This window comes from Zosterops lateralis, assembly GCF_965231275.1.
Source record: "Zosterops lateralis genome assembly, chromosome: 6".
Lineage (NCBI taxonomy): Eukaryota > Metazoa > Chordata > Aves > Passeriformes > Zosteropidae > Zosterops > Zosterops lateralis.
Window position 1 is genome coordinate 54542895 of NC_139761.1, and position 24874 is coordinate 54567768.

Here is a 24874-nt window from a genome sequence, read left to right on the forward strand (position 1 = left end):
CAGACCATATCTGTGCCTTGTTCTCACCCCATTCATCCTGCACACGGTGAAGGGGGGCTCTGCTGGCATTTTAAAAACAGCAGTGGAACATCTGCCACCCAAAGGAGAATTGGGGAGTGTGGGAGGGGCATGTGGTTTATTCAAAATCCACTGGTCCCCCATGGAAGCAGAGGATGAGCCAGATGTACTTTTTTTTCTTCTACCAAGTCCCAGTCTTTTTCCCATTGATTTAATTTGATCCAGGATATCCCTCTTATTCTCTTATTCTATTTTTCTTTTTTTTATCCCTAGCTAGGCAGTTTCACTTTGTGAATGCAAGAGGCAAACTGATCCTGTTTCATCCTCTCATCATACCAGGTACAGCTGTCACTTGAGGGGCAGGTGGCTTAAGAAAAACAAGAAATGAGTCTCTTGAAAACATGGCCCAGTTTTAGGACCTCGGCTCCCACAGTGCTCACTTCTTCCAGTGTCCTGGAAGAAACAACTCCTGTGCTCTTCAGTCAGTTCTAGTTGCTCAGTTAATGATGTACTTGTACCATTCTTTAATATTTTGAACAGGTCATTCCTGCTTCTGGAATTGAGATAGGTGGCTTTTCCCATTGATATAGTGTGGTTTAAAAGATGTTTCACAAAAATCCACCAGTGTTTCTTTAGAAAGACACACAAGCAAGAACTAGGATGATGGATTCCTCATTGAACACAGCTTCCAGGTGTGCCAGCCTCGAGTGCCATCCTTCCAGGCTTCTGTAAATCCTCCTGGATCTGCCTTGCACCTTTAGGAGGGTACACAGGCATTGCTGCAAGTCTGGCCTAGTGCTATTTTGGAAAAGGGTTTTGAAAGATACACCCAACATTAAGAAGAAATTGATGTAAGAGATTACGACCAATGCACAAAACACTTTCATTTTCTTTATTTTCAATTGATACTGTATGAATACAAAGTTTCTAGAAAGCTACAAAAATTCTACCACTTTATCAAGAAGGCATCAAAATGTGTCACTTTGCAAAGACATGAAAACACCTGCAGTAACCGACACAAAAATAGCATTTTTAGAGTGATGAAATAATTGCACTTAACTGTCATGGATATTAAAGTTATCACACATATGTACCGCGAAAGCTAGAATACATTTTTTTTTTTTTTACAAAGCACTTTATAAAAAAATTCTCTGCACACAAAACCTATAATTTTCATATTACTATCATACTAAAGATAAATTCACTTTAAAGCCAACACTTAAAACATTTTAAACAAAAAAAAAAAAAAAAAAAAGGTACCAGTACCTACACACAGACAATAACAAATACAAGAATACTGTACTGCCAAGAGGTTTGACTGAAACTCCTTTTGAAAGCTTCTGCAAATATGTTAAGAAAACATTGGAGAACATTCAGTTTTTTCCAAGAGCTTTCCCTCACTGTCTAACCTAGAGGTACTTTATCATCAAAAGGCAAGTTCTACATCAAAAGTTACCAGCAGCAGTACAATATTAAAGTAACCACTGACCATATATGAATATGCTTAAGTCACAAACCCATTTTATACACATTACACAAATAAACATAAAGTGAGAATTCCATTAAGTCATTTACAAATGTGAACAAATGCACATGGCAAAAAAACCCCAAAACAAAACAAAAACCCAACCTGTTTTACATAAAATGTACTGAAGAATTAAAGGCTATTCAGGTTTTCAATGTTATAAAATTCTTTTGTCTTTTTTTTTTTTTCAGGCACATATTGTATTTTTTGTCTGCAGTCATGAGCCTGAATCAGAGGCCCATAAAACAAAACAAAACAAAAACAAAAACACATATTCTGTAAGGAGGTAACAGGGATCCATCTCCTTTTAGTCAACTGAGTGCATTTAAGATTTAATTTACACACTAAAACTAATTACATGATCTCAGCAAGAATGACCTGAAAAGTTAAAAGATGAAGATGTCCAGAGTTTTTCTTGTACTTTGACTTATCCAGCCTCAATCTTTCTTGGGGGGGGGCGCTAAACATCTGGTTATGAAAGATAAGAGGGGAAAGAAAGGAGATCATCCTGAGCAAAGGACAAAGCCGGGCTCTACTCCTCACATCCGCCTGTGCCCAGGCACGTGTATCCTCACGGGAAAAGGAAAGGGGGGGACAACATCAGGGCTCTCAGTGTGACTGACTGAGGGCTCCAGGAAACTCCCCGGGGCACTGCTTCAGGCAGCAGGTGTGCCCCGGGACTCGCAGTGGAAAAATAAATAGATATGGATTAGCACATAGTCAAATGTCGTATCTGCCTGGGACTGGCCAGTTACTTACATTCAACATCAATGTACACCCTTCATTATTCCCAATAGCCCATCCCGTGGGGGCTCCACGGAACAAGCTACTGCCAAGCTGAGCTGTAGCTGTGGTGGAGAGGGTAAGTGAGAAACAGGCATTGGATCTGCGGTTCCTTCAAAATAGTGGTGCAGTACCTAAACAAAAACAGTTTGGAATTCAAGTAAGTAAAACTACATTTGTTAGTAGTAATTTTTAACAGCCCCAAATGTGGTACCATTATGTTTGTTTGAATGAGACAGAGGTGTCGTTTATTGCAAACATTGACCAGTACGGCCAAAATGTTTGGCAATAACTGAAAAACTACGTTCTGCTTGTGGGCCAAAAGTGTCTTTGCCCTACCTCAGTCTCATTGAGTTCAACAGGATTACTTGTTTTATAGAGGTAAGTGAGATTTAGACCTTGAAGGAATAACAAAAATAATATTTTAGAGAAAGGGAATTTGAATTATCACAATATTTACCACACAGTGTCACAATATTTCTCTATATAAAAAGTTAATCTTAGTTTTCATCAAATACTTTAAAAATCAAGTTAACATTGTATTCACAACTATATAATCCCTCTGACAGCTTTTGGTTTTGCTGATATTTGTTCTTTCTAAAACTGTTAAAATGTTGCTCCTCTTCCCATCAATTTCAGTTGTGGTGGAGAGTATGGCCCCCGTTCACAGAAGGTATCAAATACAGACACATTATTAAGAGGAGCTAATTTTGTCATTTTTTTTTGTTTTTTTCCCCAAGACATCATCTGGGAGGAAAACAAAACAACCCTGTAGCGTGCCGGCCAGAGTTTCCCCACCAGCACCTTCATCCACAATGCTCACACTCAGCATTTCAATGTTTAAACCCACACGATTGCATTTACCCTCACTATGCTCAGTTCTCCACGTTCCTCTTGTTTTATGCATCTGACCTTCAGCATGCAAAACTTTGTAAACAAAAAATCTTCTGTCTAAGCAAAGAATCTTCACAGATACCAAAATGTTATTAGAGGAGATCGATGAAGCCGTGTTTGTCCACTGAAATTCTGTAGGATAAGGATCTCTCATTATGCAGATGCGTGACCGGATGAAGAGAATATAAATGGGAATATTTTCATTTTTATGTCACAGACGAATCAATTGCTGGTTTGCAATGCTGTCAGAAATGGCAAACAGTAGATTTTTCTTCAGCAGGCTGATCATCAGCAAAATCCCTTTGCTATGTATGGTGCTCTTTTGTGAATGGAGGCTTGTAGATTCAACTTATTCCAATAAACCAAAGGCATTACGGTGATAACTAAATATTTTTGGTCTCTCTACAAATTGTCATTATTATGGCAGCACTTTTCTAAGCTGGAATTTCAAACCAAAGGCACTTTCATGCTAGAGTGCAGAAGAGTCACAATTAATTATTTGGTCATGAAATTTAAAAAGGCAGCATTCGTTAATACAATTCACTTTTCGCAGAGAACTAGGGATCTGTAACCTTTCCTTTTGGTATAGGCATCTCACTGCAATGGGACTGACTTGTACAGACAGCTGGTTTAGGCCAAGCAGTCAAAGAGCGTTTCTGCGGGGGGAAAAATACGGATATTTAAAAAATGGAACCAATTCATAAAACAATGTATAAAATTTAATGTTAAGAGGCTAAAAGGTACTTCTAATATAATGCTAAGGCACTGCATATTGTAATGCTTTGGCAGCTCTCAATTAAAAGGTTCCTACAAAAAAGTAACAGTAACAAGATAAGTACTTCCAGCTTACAAAAGAGCTCACAGTTTACAGGCAGCCTGTTGGACTACACACCCCACACTCAATAGTTGAAGGATTAAGGCTTTTAAGAATTAACATATACAGGGTACGGATCATTTACAGAAGTGTAAAGAAAAGACGATGGAAGTAGTTTCCCTAACATTACACATGTGAACACCAATAAACATTGTGACTGTTTACACCCTATAGTTATGGCATATGTAGTGTGCCAGATCCTACTAAAAAAAACCTGTACCTGGTTTTGCAAATTGATTTACATACTTTATATGCCTCAAAGAGTTTGCTTGTTATTTAAAAAAAAAAAAATTTAAAAAAATCACCAAACCCACAATTCAAACCCTAAATAAAAGACAACTTTAGAACAAAAACCAAAAAGTAGTTTTTGACTTGTAACACCAAGTGCTTAGAATAAAGGGCTACCGTTAGGCTGTTACAATGCAGTGCTTTTCCTGACGTGATCGTTAGTGTTAAAAATGAGTGTTAAAAGAGACCTTGCCATGGACACGTTTCTCTGTTCACTTCGCAGAGCAGCAACTGAAAGATCACCAGCCCTAATATCCACAAGCAGGTAACAGCTAGACATCACAGCAGCCATCCAAACCATCCACCTCATGGAGTTAGATCAGGCTGAGGGATTAAAGCAGTCTCCCTTCTCCTCGGTGATGTTTGCACCCTCCTCGGACCTGAGACCTCACCAGCGTTAGGGACGGTCCTGGTCTGACCCACGACCTCACCTAGCCTACATTCTAGTCCTGACATTTCAACAGTGGGCAATCCTAACTAAAAGGATTATGCAGGAATATAATTTAAAGAAGAGAATTAGACTTGCTCGTTTGAAGACTACAGCACTGGGCCTGGGAGTAAATTCTATCCTTAAACTGTGCATGGGAACTGTGCTGGTTTTGTGTTAAATTGGCTTTTGGTAATGAGGAAAAAGTATGATACTACAGGAACAGGTAGGGAGGAGGGGCCTGCTAAACGTGAACTTTGGGTCAGGACTGCAAAAAACTCTCCTAAGAACCCTCTTTGCTGATAACCCATCACTGATCCCCCTAAGGTGGCTTGTGCTTGGTCAGCCTTTCAGACAAATGTCCTGCATGAGAAGCCTCTGCTGGCCCAGTACCTGCCCAAACAACTTCTGCTTGGGTAACGAGGGGCGGCAGGAGGAGAGGAGCTGAGCACCACCCTCTGTCCTGAACGGGAGGGGTGAGACTGCTGCTCTCACCCAGACAATCACCCACACCCATGGCCGTGGTGAGAAGCCTTACAGTGCGAAAATATCTCCAGCTCTGCTTCACTTCCTGGAGCCTTCCCTGAATTTATCAGAAGGATGAACACCACCACATCCAAGGGGACAGCAGACCCCATGTGGTAGGTGTGTGTTTGTTTTGGATAAGGTCTTTGCCAGACCTGGGGAGACAACTGGGAGAGGTGTAAAAGCACCATGATTAAGAGGAAAAGGAGAAAAAAAAATTTCTCCGCTTTCCAATCTTCTTTGCCTGATGTTGGCTGCGATTTTCTAGCGTGTCAGAGATATTAAAGCTGCTGATCCTTTCAGAGGTGTTACACACTTCTTTCAAACACATCAGTGTTTTGCTCTCTGTTTGTGAATGACTAGATGCTGTCACAATGTCAGTTGTTTCCATTCATCTCTGGATTTCAGAGCTGCAAGTTTTTTGCTCAACTCATTAGAAAACATAGTTGTCCATATAAAATATAACTGCACACACGAGACTACATATAATGCAAGTCTAAATCTTCAGTATTTACCTACTTATTGCAAAATGAGCCATCTTTATCATTAAATAATCAAATTTTCATATTAGTACAATACAATTTTATACTCTTTTAAAATACACTAGATATGTTAGGGGTAAGGGGTGATGTTTTCTTTCTCTGCAATACCTGTTTGAAAGTTTAATGGATTAGAAGATTAGTTTTAGCGTTGAGAAAAAAATACAAAATTTGCCTAATTTTAGGACCTGTCTGTTTCTATCAGGCATTTCTTAAGGCTATATTTTTCATTTGGTTTCAAACAGAAAAATGTTTCATTTTAAAAAATAATTTAGTGAATTACATTCGTCCATATCTTCCACCCTAATTAGTTACAAAGATAATTCTATAGAGATTATTAACTTTGTGTACTCATTTACAGTTATAGCTAAAGATTCATTTCAATTCCACTTGCATTGTAAAACAAGTATTTCATGTTGGAAAAAAAACCCAAAATAAATTCTTATAAATGCTGTCAGTTTTTCCCCATGGCAAATGCTCTGTCATACATTTTTCTATCAGAATTAAAAATAGGCCTCCACAGACAGAGGCATTAGGTTCTTAAATACAGTCTTCCCAAAGAACTGCGGTTTACAAATTTGAAGAACACTTAGTTTTAGAAATAATTTTTACAACTGTACCAGAATTTCACAGCTACAATTATATATGAACACATTAAAAATGACTTCACTAAAACAGGATTTAGAAAAATGTGGGTGAAAGTTGGGCCAGAGGCACTGCCACTTAGTGTTGAGGTTTACAGTCTGTGTTTTGATAAAGAAGTGAAATGAAGTGTATATATAAATAACTGCTCAGTCCTTTACAAGCCTGTAGATGTGATGCTGTGCTCCATGTTCGCTGTTCGACACTTCGAATACACAAGCCATGCAGAGCAGGGTTTCTTGTGTATCCCTGTTTGTTACCACCTGTGTAGGGGAAGGAAGAGGCAGACAGAACATCAGACACCTGAAAACAGCAGGGCTGAAACAAGAAGTGACCCACATCACCTTGGTCCTGCCCCAGTCCCCCGGCAGCAGCGGCACATGGCTCTGAGAGCTGGCTGAGGTGCCACCAAGAGTAACAGGGAAAGCAAGCTGGGTCATGGGATGAAACTGGTTCAAAGGCCACCACATGGCCCATTCTCTGTGCTTTAGGTCACCTGTTGGGCGTTTGCTGCCTGTTTTCCCCACCCAAGAACTCATTAACACCACTAACTGCTGCAGTACTGTAACCCAGCCCTGGTAAGGACACATCAGATGAACGCAATGGTTCAAAGTTACTGCCTCAGGCTCTGTACAAACCCCAGACTCGAATGGGAAAAAATGGAGAAGTAAGCTGAAATTTGTGGAAAATAACAAAGATGTTTGTTCTCACTCACAGCCAGCTGAGCCTTTTCATCCTGAGCGTCTATAGCGCCCAATTCCGGGAGAATTATTCTGAAGTCAGTGGGATGGTTTGTTTGGGAAGCAACAGTGACTAAGGGGTTTGGTAACTGGTTCCCAATGTTACAAGCTGAGCAAGCCATACAAAGCCTGAGAGTATCTTAGAAGTGGAAAAATAAAAAAGCCAGTCCATACCAATAAAATTGTGAAGTTTTCCAAGACGCTGTTCATCATGTATTTCTCTGGTAAATGCTTCAGCTTGTGTATGAAGTTGATCATATATTCACACATCGGAGAGCGGTTTATCCTGTACACAAACCGGCCGTTCTCAAACCTTGCATATTCAGTCTAAAAAAGATAAAAACCATTTAGAATGTGATAATTCAGAGACAGAAAAGAAGTGACTGGTAAATATGCTTTCCCCCCTTTTTTTTTTTTTTTTTTTTTTTTAGACAGGAAAAAGAGAAGTGGCTCAGACACACAGACATGCCTGACCTATGTAACATTTTGCTAAAAATGCAAGGGATCTTAATTATCATGAATTGTAATACCACTATTAGTTCTCTAACCTGCAAGTTAACAAACTAAATAGATAAGGATTATAAAGTCCCAAACTGAGTAGAAATGAATTAAGCCAAGAACTGTGGTGAGATGATTTTACAGGAGTTTTGAGGCACCTGTCTGCAAAGGGAACAGTAAAAATAAGCTTATATATTTACGCTTAAGTGTGCACATACAAGCATAGATATATTATTTCATGACTTAATAGGCAATTTATGAACTACAGAAAGATGCAGGACTACAGCTGCAAGAAAACCAGACTGACTTAGATTGCTGAGGGAGGGTAAGGCTGTGACTCTTGGATTTCTGCTCTCCAGCTACCAATCACTCAGATGGTGGTTTATGAGGATTTTTGGCTTTCTCTAGGCTTGGAATAATGGAAATTATTAAAACCTTTTTTTTTTATATGGTCACCATGGTTAGAAAACATACTTAGTTTAAGAAGGACATAAACAGTGACCAGGACATCTATAAAGGCTCAACCTTCAGCTCTAGGCTAAAATTCCCCCACAAAAACTGTTTTTTACATGACAGATGTGGGTCTGGGATTTAGTCCCCATCTGCAATATCACTGTACAGCAAACCAACCAGAGACCTGACCACACCACACAGGTCTGTGTGTAGGAAAGGTAAAAAATTATTAAAGGCACATATCCCATCACAGCACCCACCTCTACTTTTTCTACTACTTGCTTTCCAAATGAGCAGACTTTGGTGGAACAGGTGATTGTCATGTTTTCTGAGCTCTCATACTGACTGGTGACTCCGTAAAACGCTCCTGTATCATCTTGGATGTTGCAGTTTAAGTCAGCCTGTGGGGAAAAAGGAATGCATGATGAAGATTGGATTTTTCATTTGACAGGGTGAATAGCATAGGCTGTCACTAGCTCACCATTCTTTTCAGAAATAAGAGGGGGAGCTTAATGGTGATGACAATGACAGTGGAAAAGGTCTGTCAGGGAAGTAGCTGCCTAATTGTTGCAGTAAAAATCTTAGGAAATCAACAATTTATTGAAACTTTAGACAATAAAAGATGTCCCAGTATTTCTGTGGGCTACAGGTGACATTCTTGTCTGGCAGATAGCTGATGAACTCCCTGGAGCACAGGAGTGATCACCTGTGAGGAGCTTGGTCCCAGAGCCAACTCCTCTGAACCTGCCTCGCCATCCCAAATCCAGCTGAGCCACCTCACCCTGGAGAGGCCACAGCTCACTTTCTCCTTTTCCTGTCTTAAAGCAATGCAATCCTCACGGCAGAGGGAGACAGCTGGGCAACACAGGATTGGTCTGTGATAAGGCTCTGCCGGGCCATATGGCCTTGATTCAGCAAAACACTCGACTCCACAGAGCAGCCTGACGCAGCCCCCAGGCTCCCCGTGTGCACAGCGCCGTGCCCATCACCAGCAACACACTGCTGGAAGGATTTGCTGGCTTCCAGCATTTCCCTGCAGCCTCAATAACCACCCAGCTGCCTTTGATAGACAGCATCAGAGACCAAGACTCACAGGATCAAGTGAGGAACAGCGTTACCTTCAATTATTCATGCCTGAATCCAAGCCCCGTGCACAGCAGGATTAATTTGGCTACAAAGCAACCACACAGGTCACCTGCTGAATTCTGGCCTCCCCGGGCCTGCAGCAGTGCTGGGGCTGTTCTGCCACTCTGCTCTTTGACATCATGGACCCATTTTCAAAAGCCCTCCACTTAAAAGCACACTAATATGGACACAGGCAGGCTCTAGGGATATGCACAGCTGGATTTGTTGATTCAGGCATTAGCTCTGCTGACATCTTTGATGCTCAGGGAGAGAGTGGGCAGGGTTTTCCTTTTATGTGGAAATGGCTGATCAGCTACTGCAGCATGACAGCAAAGAATCACCTGAACTTGTAAGTTCTGCCGAGGTGAGCATTTTAACAGGGAAATGCACTTCTGCAGCTGTTTCACTTGCAAGTCTAGCTCTGCTTGGTTCTATTCCTAATATAGAAATGGAACACAAAATGCTTGACAGGTAATTTCATGTTTCAAACAGACTTTTTAAAAACCCTACTTACAGGTATGCTTACCTATGCCCCATCCCTGGAAGTGTCCAGGGCCAGACTGAGTTGGGCTTTGAGTGACCAGGTCTAGTGGAAGGTGTTGGATTTAGGTGATCTCTAAGGTTCCTTAGGACCAAACCATTCTATGATTCTACTGGAGCATTACTCACAGTTCAGGTAATTTGTAACTGCTACTTAATTTTTAACTTGGCAACAACTCATTAATCGTCCTTAGTGTCTGCAGCCCTCATTTGTGGTACAGCCTTGTGAGGCAATATTCTGATAACAGCACACGCTGAGCTCGTCTGTGGCATAGAGAAGACAGGTCTAAGATTACTTGGGGCTGGCTTTGTAAATTAATCAGCGGAGCATCCTCCTGAGGTTTGCACACAGTGACACAAACAGCCCCACACTCGCGTATTTTGCATAAGAGGAAGAAATCCTATCACTGTTCCACCTTGTTTCTTGCACCTGCCTCGTGCCAGGTCAACAGTTAATGTTTAATGTGCATCTAAAGCAGGGCTGTCACAGGGAGCTGCGAGGAATTGGTCAGAGCTGATAGTAAATATGCCATTTTCCATCACAGCTGGCCTGCAATTGAAGCATGGCAAACATCTACACACGGCAAGCTGCAGCAGCCACTGGCCACGCCACCGCTGCTCTGCTGGAATTTCTGAAGAAGAGGGATTTCTGCTAAAACAATTGCACTACTGCAATTAATGATGATAATAATAGGAGTAATCCCTCAAAATTTTTAGCAAAGCATTTTCTTTCCTTTCACATAGGAGCAAAATATTTAAGAAATCATAACTAAATTATCCCTCACAATTTTACATCGGCAAAAATCGACTGCACAGGCTTTGCATTTCCAGCTGCAGTAGCAAATGTTTAGGGAGTTAAGAAAGGATAACTTTCTATCTGCTGCCTTCTGATTTCAAAGCCCATTGAAAAAAAAAATCTAATTGTTCTATTTACATGCTGACATTTAACCTGGAAAAGTAACACACATGGCCATCTGCCACCCTGTTGTTCACTCCCACAGCTCTTCCAGTCCTTGCTGAAATCACCGGGAGCTCTGTGTACACAACACATCCTGGCTGGGGCCTGATGTTTCAGTGAGGAACACTTGAAACTATCACTCGATTGTCATGATTTATTCTTATGCAATCACAACATGGTTGCAAAAGTCCCATGATGATCGTATAGATGAGAATTATCTTTATGTACTTGTTTGCTCTTTGATTTTTTTTTTTTTTAGTCTAGCTCACAGTAAAGGTGTTTTCAAGGAAGGACAGAATTCTCTTTGTAAACAGTTCTCACGTTCAACTAATTGCTGAGATTGCTGAGAGCTGAAGAATCTTCATAAAAGTCTAACACCAGCATTAAAAAATCATAGGAGTTGGCAAGCACACGCTCTTAAATGAAGGCTTCACCAAAGCCTCTTTTAGTACTATAACAATTTTGTCTTAAGGACTTAAGAATATTACTATGGCTTAAATAGTAAAGGATTTGTCTAAACATACACATCTGAAAGCTGAATTGTATTTTTCAAACTGATGAAATGAAAATGAATTTTTTGCTGGTTTTTTTCCTTCTCCAAAAGGTTATGACCGAGGGAAAAAAAAAAAAAAAAAAAAAAGAGTACCTTTTTGTCTGTGAGACTTGGAGATGTGGGAATAAAGTGATGTGTTATAAATGAATGCCCTGGCATTCAGCTTTAGCTCTTTACTACAGTATTGATTCCAGGACTCGTGTCTACATTTTAGAAGAGATGTTGGAAAATTGGAAAGTGTTCAGCAAAGAGTTACAAGAATGATTTCAGGTCTGGAAAACATCCTTTGTACTGGATGACTAATGAAACTCCATCTACATACTTTTTCCAAGGGAAGTTTTTCCACAACCTTGTCATAGCCTACAAGTTGCTACATGGGAAGAGCCCTCTCCTAGATTAAATCTTGCAGAAAAGGACATTAAAAGGCAGAAAGCTAAAGCTAAGCAAAAGCCAAATAAGAAACAAAGCAGGGGCTGGTAACCCTGATGGCCATGGAATGCTGACATAATTCTCAGATGAGGAGAAATCACTGTTACTTGGGGTCTTTTTTACCCAACTGACAAGGATGCTCTAGTTTGAGTCGGTTTGGTGTTGTCCAAAGGCAAACATTACTTAGCAAGGTTCACTGCCTGAGCTACATGACAGGCAAGACTACATAAATACAAAGACAACAAAACTGAAATACAGAGATTTATCTTATTAGGCTTCTCCTTATAATTTCCCATTTCAATGATCCTGGTGAAAAAGGTGACAACAGCCAAGCCTCTGGAGTGCTGCTACCAGCTCTGGTGCATTATTTCCCTGGTGTTCTGTCTCCAGCTGTTCTCCTGCATTTCAGGCACAGGTTGCAAGCTTTCCTGGGCTGTGAAACAGCTTTCCCTTCTGTACAGCTTCTCAGGCAGGGGTGCTCTGGGCTCCAGGCACTGGGGCTGGGGAGCACTGGTGCTGCCTACACAGATAAATAATTTTTTGAATGGTGACTTCAAATATATTGGTGTGAGTTCAAATATTATGGCATTTCAAACATTATGGGATGATCACCTTTGATGAGCAGTAGTCTGTTTACTCACTGAGTTTTAAATATTGATACAATTCAGGGGGGGGAAACCCCAAAGCCACAAATGGAATTTTAATTTTTTTTCTTTACTTTCAAGAGTAAAACTCTAATTTAGATTTGTTTCTGAGCAATGAGTTTTATATTAGCTGAATGCACTTGGAGGTGGAAGAGGCACTCAGATTTCTGGCACCCTATATCCAGTGAAGGAGTATGATTAATTCATTAATAAAGCACAACTTGTCAATGGCTAGCACTGAAAATATTACATATTAAGAGCACCAAGTGTTTGACACATTGAATGGAGAAGTCTCTGCCACTGTGCTGGAGCTTGCACCTAAAGAGAGATGGCTGCAACCAAAATAAAGAGCAAAAATAAATTAAAAAACCATCTTCCCATTCCTTTCCCAAGAGCTCTCAGGCTCTGTGCTAGAGGCAGGGGCAGAGGGTAGAGCACTTGTGTAATAATAACAGCTTTGGCTAACAGAAAAGCAACTCCAGCAAAAAATGCTGAGAAGAGTCTAAATCCATCCTGCTGAGTAGAAGGAAAACAGCACCTACTGGAAACAGTGGGATATGGGGAGGGCCAGAGCAGTTTGCACTGGCACCCAGTAGTTAACATTAAGCACATAAGGTCACTTATTAACAACATATAGGTCTGAGCAGCTGCTGGCCGTGGGGAGGTGTGCTGCTCATGTGCCTCCCCTCCTCCTCTCCAGAGCTCCACCAAAGAGCAGGGATTCCAAACTGTGTAGCAATTTTTTCCAACGGGAGCATCTGGGCCGTTGGCAGTTGCTGTGCAGCTCAGGAATTGTGTCCAGGTCTGCCACATGGTTGGGCTGGTGATGGACAGGCCAAGCTGCTCTGGCCTCCCAGCCCCTTCCTCCCATAACCCAGCATCAGTCTGCAGAGGGGTCCTCCTCAGCACCACATCAGCTCCTTGTGCCAGAGGGCTGAGATGGGGAAAAGCAAATGGGTGTCTGCTTTCTTCCATATCTAATTTGTTTTGCATACATTTGCATGCTGGCCATGGAGCCATTCATGTTCTAGGACCCATTTGTGAGCTGCAGATCATTTGCCAGTCAAGCTCTGTGTGTGTGTGTCTCTGTGTGTGTGGAGGGAACTCCAAGGTCCTGGATTATGCAATATAAATTACATGTAAAAATAGAAAGAAAGAAAGAAAAGAAACGAAAGAAATGAAAAAAAGAGAGAGAGAAAGAAAGAAAAAAGAAGAAAGAAAGAAAGAAAGAAAGAAAGAAAGAAAGAAAGAAAGAAAGAAAGAAAGAAAGAAAGAAAGAAAGGGCAGTAGCCACAATTGTGTGTGTGTGAATGAAGGGCACAAAGAATCTCTGCACCTTTTTAAGAAGGCTGGAGGCACATGGGGATAAATTCAGGAGGGGGTGGGAGGAGACCACAGGCACAAGCCATTTCTGAACACTGATTACATGGGTAAACTGTTTGTTCCAGTGTATCACAAAGAGAAGGAGCATTATTTTTCATGCCACAGCTGTTTTGAATAAGAATGGGAATAAACTTAACTATCCTCCTCATGTTACTTACCACTAATTATGGCATATATTTACATCTATAAAACAGTGAAATTTTGGGAGACATAATTTAATGCCCCTTTATTGTGTAGATTCCTTTATTTCCATCCCACATTTGAATTTCAAAAATGTTTAGGACTTCAAAGCATCTTTAAAAGCTTGCCCTAATTATAATATGCATTACTTTCTAAAACTCCTAGTTTGCATTGCAGATTCCTGCAAATAGAGGCATTCATTTTAAACATCAATTAATATCATCCACGCATCTTCAGATGAGTTTGGGTCTTTGTTTTGGAGTTGCAGTGAGCTCTGGCTAAGCTTTCCTCAGTTAGAATAATAGTTCAAGCTACTATAAACACTTAAAATTAAGCCAGGAGATCAGATCCATAGAAAGTCTGACAGGCCAACATTAATTTATATCAGTTGGGTTTTTTTTCCTGTGTCACCAATGAGAGAACATCCATCCTCCCTTCAGATATATTTGGTTCCCAAACCTGTCCCTGTAGCTGCAGAAATCAGAGTTCAGGTTGGCACAGAGCATTTGGCAGTGTGAGAGACACAAAATCCCAGCATGTTATTGCAAGGTGTGCTTACAGCAGCATTAAGGATCCCAATGGAGGCAGGACCCACTGCACAGTGCTGTAGGTTACATGGAAAGGTCCTGCAAAATTTGCCCCAAAATTTGCAGCTGGGGGGGTTGAGGCAAAGCCTGAGAGAGAAATAACAAAGTAACACAGCAGAATTTAATCTAGGAGGCCTAAGTGTATTGTTTAGAATTAGAGAATTTAAGAATAGTAGTGAGCAATCAGTGGGGCTGGCACTAGATGTGAACATGGATAGAACCAATAAAAGAAATCAGGACAGGCACCCAGTGTTGACTTAGCTTTTAGACAGGCTAACTGGAACTTCAAAGAGCAGAAAACTTTGGGGCTATTCCCAAGTCACAAAAGCAGTTTTAATACAAACTAACCACCAGGAACATTGACCATACTCAGATGAAGGTTAGATGGCACAAATCATTCCTGGTTGTTTTGCATATATTTGGCTTAGACCCGTAAGGTGAGAGAAGCAGGATTGTGCAATCAACCAGCACCTGGGAAAAGGTTTCCTCTGCAGATGTTCTCCAGCCCTTGCTGAATTCTGCATCAATGTTCCAGGACAGCTTTTACATTTATTTAGGAACCTTTATTTTGTTTTAATTCTATAACCCTGTAATCTCGAGTCTCATATCCCTGTCACACAAACTTCCTGTGCCACAGCATTAGGATGTTGTTCCTTATTTACAACATACCAAGTAAAACTCCCCCTATGATTGTAGAAGTCTTTCTCTGTGGCAATTTCCCTGAGCTCTGTTGTTCCCAGTGACTAGCCAGGATAAAGCAGAGGAACAGAGTCACTGCATTGCAGGTGCAAGACAAGGACCAGGGCATTGCATTGCAGGACATAGAGTTGTTTGTTTTTTTGTTTTTTTTTTTTTGAGGTGGTGTAGGAGGACGAGTCTCTTCCTTTTGTACCTCCTGCACTGGTAGGTAGGAAGAGGCCCAAAAGTGTGACATCCAGATGTGTCACCAGGAATGGGGCCAGAAGCTCATCCATTCCCAGCATCAGGTTGTGTTTCCCATGAGATACAATCTGCATGAACCAATAAAGCTCTGCAAAGCAAAGCAAACTTTGCTTTGTACTCCATCCCAGTGCTGCCTTGCTAAGTCAACTCCACAACTGGCAAGCGTCTTCTTGCAAGATCTCAGACCTTTCCCTCCCACTTTTTTTGTAATCAAACCTTATTACCGAAACCAGGACAAGAGGGAAAACTGTGCTGGTGAGCAGCCTGAAGCAGAACTAAATAGGAAAGAGCCAGAAGAGTATCCTTTCCAGCCACCAGAGCTCAGCTGCTTTCTGCCTTGGTCATCCTCAGCACACGTACTCATCTGTGGTCCTCCTGTTTCCCATATACCCATTCCACAGCACAGTTAATGACTAAATAGAATACCCCTTGTGCTGCCTCCAGTGGCATGCTGACTCCCCTTAAATCCATTTGCAGGGTGACCATCCCTTCTGGCATCAAATCCTCACCTTCACTCTCCAGCTTCTCATGTCATGACACTCTCCCGCTTCCCTTCTGTGGTTTGCCTTGACTTCTTTCACTCACATCCTGCCTTTGCTTCACTGATTCTCCTCAGAGTGCTTTCACACCTGCACTTATTTGCCCAGCAAAAATTCACTTTCCTCTTTTACCCACTAAAACAAGGACTGCCACGATCACCTAGGATGCAGCAGCTCACAGTGCTGAGCAAATGATCAATGGCTACATGGTAATGAAGAAGGAAGACAACAGAAAGGATGGGAAAGGGGAAATGGGAAAATAAATGGTGAGACAGAGTATTGGGACTTAGCAATAACCACACATCATGAACAGAACCTGGGAGGAGGTGAACTTACAGAGTAGGAGGAGGTAGCAGATGATGAGAGAGTAGATGCTTATTCAGAACCAAATACTGAATTCAGCCAAAATTAATCTATTTTCATATAAATAAATTTGAGGCACCTTATAGGGCCAAAACCACTGTCAGCAACCTGTGCCAGCTTTTCCCTGGTGATATTATGCCTGTTTAAAACAGTTTTTCAACACTCCCCATAAAAATGGGAACAGCATCCTTTTTTTCTGAAGAAATGCCCCATTGGGATGGAAGAAATAAAAGACAGTGAGCTGACAGTTTAGGATCGAATTATCATACCCAATTAGATAGCTATCTTCTGTTTTTCCTATACAAATTTCTACACATGTTTAGGACTGGGGGCCACTGGTGTGAAGTTTATTCCTAGAAGAGCACTCATTGTGACTCTTGCAACACTCAAACACTATCCTAGGCACCTTCTCTATGCTTTGCTCACTTGATGAGAGAGAAAATCCACTGGTCTATTTTAAGATCATGGCTCAGGAAAATGTTCTCACCACATTTTTAATGTATAACTCAGAAGGATGTTAGCACTGTATGTTTTTTAATCTCTAAGTTAATACAGCACAAAATTGTATTAAAAAGCCATTATGTTGGAAGGCATGGTGAGGTTAGGAAATGTTGGATTGAAGTTGCCTGCACATCCTGACTGCTGAACTGTATCATGTCACAGGCTTTAGCTACACAACTGCACACTCACCCTCTGAACATCTACACAACGTTTTTTTGTCTTTGCTGCTCACAGAACCTGCACTGAGCACAGAATTACACATTTCAGAGAGGCTTTTTTCATCACCTTGAGACCTTCTATTTGTCTGATTTGTCAGTGAGCACTTGAGGTGAAGGGGTGGTATCACCCCCACGTCACAGATGTGGGACTGAGACAGGAGTGTTAAAGGTGTGCACTGCCTGTAGGAGACAAAGCAGAGAAGGTTGGTGCTCCAATTTTCAAATTTGAGAACAATAGGAAAAAAACACAGACCTCAATGATCCAAAGAAGGTCTCTACTGGCTTTAGGTATGCTTTTGAGCATCCAGCATGCCTGAAAATCAATTTCCACATGGAGAAAAAGCAGAACATAAAATACATCAATTACCATATCACAAATCTCTGCTGCATCCACGTCTAGTATAAAGTCTGAGGCTTATCATCCTCTGTGGGAAATGAGAACAGGCATGTGAGGTGACATTCATTCTTGCCAGTGTGTTTTGCAAATATTTATTATGCGGAGTGGGTTGGTGAGATGATGGTCTTCAGCTCAAGACAAATTTCACAAGGAAAGATATTTAGTGGTCACAGACCCTTAACTCCAAGCTCTGTTCCTCTGCAGCCAGATTTCTCCTGCTGTTGTTTGTCCTGTTCCCACCTCTCAGAAAAAAATTTTGCTGTATTTCATCCTTGTGTTTCCCTGCAGGCTCCTTATCCCAAACTCTCCCTCTTCCCACTGCCTCCCTCTTTTTGACATTCTCATCTGCCTGTTTCAGGCCACTGGTGCTCACTGTGTTTCAGCTCCCACTCCTCTGCTGTCTCCTCTTTCTGGCCTCTTTGCTCAGCCAGTCCTCAAATACTTGGTGTACAGCCCTCAGGCCCAGTTTTAAGCCCCATAAATTTCTCAATGGGTTTCTTCTGCAGTCCAGCACAAGCTTCTGTTCAGTGGCTTAATCCTTCTACATCCAGATTTGAGAAAAAAAGTTTCCCTCATTCCAGTTTCCACTCCTAAATCTGGTGCCACAGAAGCTCTTGGAAAGCTATGAAGGATCTGGGGGATTTATAAACTGCAGAATATTTCTAATCCCATAGATAAAGGCCAGGAAATCTGATAAAAAAAGAGTGGTTCCAGATCAACCTTTTCTGGTTTTAGCCTAAACCTGTCCACCCTGTAATTAAACCATTTTACTGAAATTTTAAAAGAAAAAATTTAAATGCTTAGATGATAACTGCTGCTATATAAAGGAGCATACCACAAAAAAGTACCCCTACAAATTAGTGAGTATAAAAAGCTTTAGTACAAGCATGAGGCTCAGCCTGCAGATTTGCTAATCCTTTTGGGTGGATCTTTTAGTAGTTTAGAGGTAGATTTGGCTGATGGTTGGACTCAATGATCTTAGAGGCCTTTTCAAACCTAAATGATTTTATTATTTTGTGATTATATTGCTAACACGAGATTTTGCAAACACAATAGGAAAAACTTGGCTTATCAATGACACGTATCACAACTAGATCAATATGCAGCATCCCAGCCCTCCATTCAAATTATTTTTTCACCTTTGCTCTGAATATGAAAAGTTATGGAGCAAAGTCCTATGGCTGACTAACAAAAAGACAAGGAGAAAGCAGATGTGCTTCAAGAAGACTCTCCCAGGCTCAGATCTGTCTCAGTTCCCATCCTGCTTGGTCCTCCCTGCACAAGCGTGGGCAGACGGCAGGACTGATCCTTGCACTGCTCGCACTTGGCAGAGGTTTGCACCTGGGAAACACTCAAAGGCAGGCTCCATTCCCGTGCTTTTCCTTGGACCACTAGATGGCAGTTCCCCATCTCCAAAGGGGGCTCTGGGTACCTGCTGGCTGCTGCCCAGCAGCTGCAGAGCCAGGCAGAGCTGGTGGGGCACATCTGCCTGTGCTGCCTGGGCTCCTGGGGAGCTGAAGGGCAAACAGCTCTGCAGCCGTGCACAGTAACAGAGGGAATTTCCACAGGGTGCTGAACACCTCACACAGCCCCCCTCGGCAGGGGAGTCCCCCTCACCCACGCCTTACTCACCCAGAATTTTACGAGGAAGAAAGCGTTTTGAGGCCCCTTCCCAAAGAGCTCCTTCAGGCCGCCCTTCTTTTCAGGGAATTTGTCATAAATCTGACGAATGTCCACCGACTCGAGCAAGGGGTCGCTGTAAGAATGGTTGGCGTGTCCAATGTGCACGAAGAGGTGTTTGTTGTACTGCAAGGGAGAAAGGGGAAAGTCAGCGCTGTGGGAGAAGAGCAGAGGGTTGTTAGGGCAGGGGCTGGGCTTTGATGGATTAAGCGACTCGCACGGCGCTCCCGGGATTTTCTGCAGTATGGTTTCCACAAACAGCTTCACTGATTGTGTCACAGACCCTTGTGAACAAGGGTCAACATAAAAAAATCCTGTGTCCCCACTGCAAACCCCAAAGCACGGGCCTCTGCAAGGGGGTAATTTACACTGCAAGACCCAATGGCAGCACAGTGATAAAAAACCCTCCACTGAGCATAAAACGATGAATGTGCTCAGGAGGAAAGCCTATTTTTGCTCCTTTAAACAGTGCCTTTTAATGTCCTCTGTCCTCAGAGCCTGAATTTCTGCTTGTGCCACAGAGCTCACTCATGCACGCTGCCTGCTTGTCTACTAAAAAGCCTCAAACCTCCATCTGCAACACATCTCAACTAAAAGAGATGGAAGGGATTTCCTTTTAACTGCAGGATGACAGTAACAAGAAGACCAGTTACTCTGTGTTCCTGTTCCTATAGACATTGTCCTCCTGTATTTTTCCCCATGTAATATTAAAGAGCCCAACTTTTCCCCCTTCCCTCGGGAGCCAGCTCTGTAGATGGCCATCCCTCCCCAAACATATTCAGCTTCAATTTCCCATTTCTTAACTTCATCCCATCACACCTCATTATAATCACAGGAATCACCTAGGCAGTGCCACTCCTGCCTGGGGGAAATCCTTGGCCCAGTGAAGTCCACTCCAAAGGAGTCCAACATGATCTTTTGGGGGCTGCCCAAAAGAGAGCTTTTCAACACCCGAAACAAAAGTGGAAGGATGAACACCAAAGACCCTCCAGCAGTCAATCAGCACCTCCCAGGGTCACGAGAGCAGAGTGAAGGAGCTCCAGGGTGGCAGGATTAAACACTGAGGGGTTTTCACCACGCAGATCACAAAACATTTTGCTAACTCAGTTAAGAGAAAGCTGATATGCAGTCATTGAACACTAGAGAACCCTGTCACATTGAACAGATGCTGTGTATAAGGGGCAATTCCCAAAAGCTAGGCACAAATAAAATATTTAAAACCCCAAAGCAAACCTCATTTAAGCTATTTTGTTTACAATGTACCTGCTGAATGAACAAATTGAAGTGACAAATCTAAATGAATTGGGCAACCACTCAGAGCCTTCCTTCGGTGTGAGCAGAGTCTTCCCTAGCAGATGTCCAAAACTCTGGGGAAAAGGAAATGGACTGGCTAGATTTCTGCACTTAGGAAATGAAATTGAAATCTATTAAAAAATCATCTAGCACACTGAAATCTGAATTTAGAACCAGAGAACATTCATCTGGGTATGGGACCAAAATTGACGTACAGCCTGTGTTTTTTTGCAGGGTTGTATTTCTCTCTAAATTTTGTGGAAGGGAAAAGGAAAACATAACATCTTATTAAGCCACTTCCACAAACAAAAACATTTGGGGATTGTTTCTTCTCTGTCTTCTCTGCTGGAGTTATTCCAGGTTGTACAAATAACCACATTTTTATGGAAACAGGATTGAGGGGTCAGATTCTGCTGTAAATTGTCCTCCTCCCCAAAAGTATGTCTCTCTCTTAGCCCAAAGATGGCTGTGGAGGGAAGGGGGAAGGGAGAACTGTATTTTACAGTTTGGCCACTGCAACCTCCCAAGACAATCCACACACTGTACCTTATTCTGCAAGCCAGGCAAATATACAAATTGCTCAGTATCCCAACTTCAGTAAAAGCAAACACATTTATAGGGGCTTGGCACATGAAGTCTTAATACTCTTTAAATATAAAAGCAGAGCTGGAGGCAGCTGCAAAGCTGCCACAGTTGTCTGCTGAGCTCGCCAAAGCACCAGATGCTGCTGCAGCAAAATTTCTGAGTGGGTACAGTAGGACAGATGGTATGACATCACCTGACAACATTCTTAGGACAGAAATGTTTATTTTGATATTGCAATGTGTGATTATTTTCTCCTTATGTTGCTGCAATTCCTATGCTAAGTACAATCATTACTAAGCTAATTAGACATGGCATATTTCTGTGAACTAACAAATGAAAATGCAATACTGGAGCAGGGTAAATGGATACTGAAATGATCCTTATCGTTTTTAGACAAACACGTGCCATGACAGGAACTGATGCATAGATAAAAGGCAAAGGAGCAAAGTTTTCTGCCTATATTTTTGAGCCCATTAGTGTCTGGAAAGCTTGAAAACATCCTCATTACATTGAGAATTCACTGTTGATTTAGACTGAGTATTTCAGAGTCATTGAAGTACATTAGTTGCTGAGGAATTTACTCACTCTGCATCATTTAAAGGATTTGCATCTGGCATCGGGGCAATAATGTGCTTTAGATGCCATAAACCATCACAAGTCAAATCCTGTATTTTCTAAGTACACAAAAAAACAGGAAGAACATTTTCAGCTCTGTCTCCTGTGTCTGCACTACACGACATGCCCTGGAGATGGCCGCCTCTTAAAGCTGAGTTCCTTCCCTTAGAAAAATCCTAACTATCCAAAGAATGCAGTAAAGCCATGAAATATGACTGTTGTCAAATAATACCACGAGAAAAATTATAATCCACTTAGGAATTTAAAAGAACCAAGACAAATTGCCAATGGCAGGGGATGCAAGCATTTAAGCTGGTGCAGAACAAAGACAAACCACCTACATGTGCTTTATCAGCCAGCACGTATATTTGTAGCAGCTCCTCACCAGTTTTGCACTTATATCCTGACACAAACATACAGATCAGCACATGGGGGGCATGAATGGCTCCTCATGCACAGGGTTATGTAGGTGCTAAGCAAGGTGGAAGGCAGGTGGCCTGAGAGGGGGCAGCTGTTTCTGTGGGAATGACCTTGCTCATGGGCACAGCACCCTGAGTGCAAGGGTGCTGCACCCTCCTGCTGCACCCGGGGGCACAGCTGTGATTTAACTCTCTCAAATCCCACTGGCACAGCCCAGAGTCACCTGCCCCAGCAGTGATTGTGCTTCTGGGGGGAACAGGAGCCAGGTGGGGTGGGCTGCCTGGAACCCAGGCGCTGGTGTACCAGCAGTCTGTGTGCAGCTCTAACCCAAACCCTGCCCAGCCTCAGCCCTGCTGCCTCGCTGTATCTCGTAAATCTGAAACTCTTTAATTTCCTGCTGATGTATGAAAATCACTTGGTCTGCCAACAAGTTTTCTTATTTCTACCAAAACACTAGTAACTGAATATTTAACTCCTGCTGCTGTTGTCCTCCACTGAAGCAGATTGGGAGTTATAAACATGACATTTTAATGCTATAACTGGAGTCTGTACCAAGTCCTGTTGCTAACGTTTTTAACACTTTCCTGTGAAATGTTAACTGAACTTTCTGTGCTGTTATGCTATGATACAGCTGCATGGGCAGCCTGGTATTTCATGGACCACCCTGCTCAGAGATTGAATCAGAAATGCAAAGTAAAAGGGGATTTTGGGTGACTTTATGGTTACAGAAGTGGAGAGGTAGGTGATGAGGGAAGGCATTTCCCTGACACCTTAATGTTGCTCCCAGCTACTCCACAGCAGTCCCAGCAAGAAACTGGGACTTGCTGGTTGGGCAAGGTGCTTACACAACATTTCCATCAGCTCTTCTGCAATAGTGACCAGGCATCATTCTGTTCTGCCCTGTCTGATCTAAGACCCTGCAGTCCCAGTTCCAGAAGTGCTGAGTGCTCAAATGGGAAAATTATGCCTGACTATAGGAAGCTCTCAATAACATTAACTATTCTGCAAAATCAAGCTCATGACAAATCAAAGGGGACCCTCAAAATCAGCAGCCCATTCATTCTTTTGCACCTGAACTTCTTGGTTTGTCAATTGTGAGTAATAACGCTCCTTCATCCAAAAAAGACTGCACTAGCACATCTGTGAAATGCAAATGGAGGGAATTAATAATTCCATTTGGAAGGGAGGTTAGACAGTGCACAGCGAGCAGGGCACGGGGCCACGCATTTCAACAGCAGAAGAAAACAAACTATTGAATAGTTGCTTATCAAAGAAGGACCATCTACATCTCCAGTGAATGTGGCAGAGGAACAAATAAACACGTGAGCATGTCATTATCTGCTCTCTGCAGAGCAGAGCCGGGGGATGTTTCCCAACCCCTGAGATCCCGGCTCTGCAGCCAGGCCAGGTGGGTTTGGGGTGGGTGTAGGGGTGGGGGAAGCTGTTGGACGAGTTGGGGAGATGCAGGGCAGAGGCACAGCCAGGTGCAAAGCCCTCGGGGTGAGCCAGGATGGGTGCAGTGGGAAATTCACAGCCACAGCCCACCCCACTCTAGTGCCAACCCAACCTGCGTGTCTCCCGCACTTTGATTTTTCCAGGAAATTTCCCCGGCAGTGGATTTGGGGAAAGGAAGAGAGGTCTGTGAGGGCAGCATGAGAGCATAGCCAGGCCCCAGCAGGCTTTCCACCCTGGCCTGACATTGGGGGATAAATGGTGCTGGTCTCCCAACACACCCAACCATGTTCTGGCCCCAGAAAGCACAAAGTCCATGACCCGCTACAGCTGGGCTGGGGAAGCTGGCCTGGCATTTCCAGCATGTCTCCATGGGGTCCCCCAGGAATCCTGCTGGATGGGAAGCCTGCTGCCATGCCACAGTTTCACCACTGCAGCCTGTGTCAATACTGGACCTCTTTGAAGTGCTTTCTTGGGACTTCTAACTACAGACACTTGAAAATCAGCATTTCGCAGAGTATGACATTTGCATCCCAGGGCCAACATGCAGCTCTCCAGCACAGCAAGACAAATGAGCCTTGTGTTTAGCAAAACCTTTTCTGATTCCAGATTAAAATGACCTCAAATCCTGAGTCTGTGGCTCTGAGACATTCATCCTAATGCGAGTTTGCTTTCTTGTCCTTTCACATCACAAAGACACTAAACCAAGGACTTCCTTGTGAGTGAAATGCTGGACTGATTTTTATACTGTGTACAGGGAGTACAGAAAGGATAAACAATCCTTGCAACAATGGATATTGTTCAAGGATGGAAGGCTTCTTTTGAAAAGATCTCATTTATTTTTCATCACTTAGGTGGTTTGATTAACTTTGGTGAATTTTACTGCATTTGGCTAATGATGGCAGGCTGTTTTTATGGCCCTTGAGCAATTGCTTTCCCTTTCTGGTTCTCAGGCACAATTCTCCCCGGGCTCACAAAGTCCTTTTACAACAACAATAAAACCTGAATTAAAACATAAAGAATGTTTTATTTCTTCACCACTTTTTAAAATACATTTTGAAATTTGGACCTAACACAATCTGACAATTTGGATGGGTGGACTAATACTGAAAATGTCCATCAGCCATGTTCTTTATAGCTCTATATAGATATTTTAAATGTAAAGCTGTCTGAAGTGCTCACAATTTAAATAAATGTGACAGCAAGAGCCAGAAACCTTGAGAAGGAGGAGAAGAAAGGTCTTTTTTTGTTGGGTGGTGATAGG

At 42.3% G+C, this 24874-nt stretch overlaps 1 protein-coding gene across 6 annotated transcripts in view; it reads right to left on the reverse strand.

Annotated features, from left to right (window-relative positions):
- Nucleotides 1-1998: 1998 nt before the first annotated feature.
- The window catches only part of TEAD1 (TEA domain transcription factor 1), a 153244-nt gene continuing 130368 nt past the window's right edge, over nt 1999-24874 (reverse strand). For all 6 annotated transcript variants that reach the window (XM_083863392.1, XM_083863395.1, XM_083863394.1 and 3 more), the window contains 4 exons: nt 19198-19371; nt 8467-8607; nt 7430-7582; nt 1999-6778 (listed from right to left, as the gene is read on the reverse strand). In XM_083863392.1, coding sequence (XP_083719518.1) covers nt 6665-6778; nt 7430-7582; nt 8467-8607; nt 19198-19371 — 582 coding nt within the window. In that variant the 3' untranslated portion in view covers nt 1999-6664. The remainder of the gene's footprint in view (nt 6779-7429; nt 7583-8466; nt 8608-19197; nt 19372-24874) is intronic.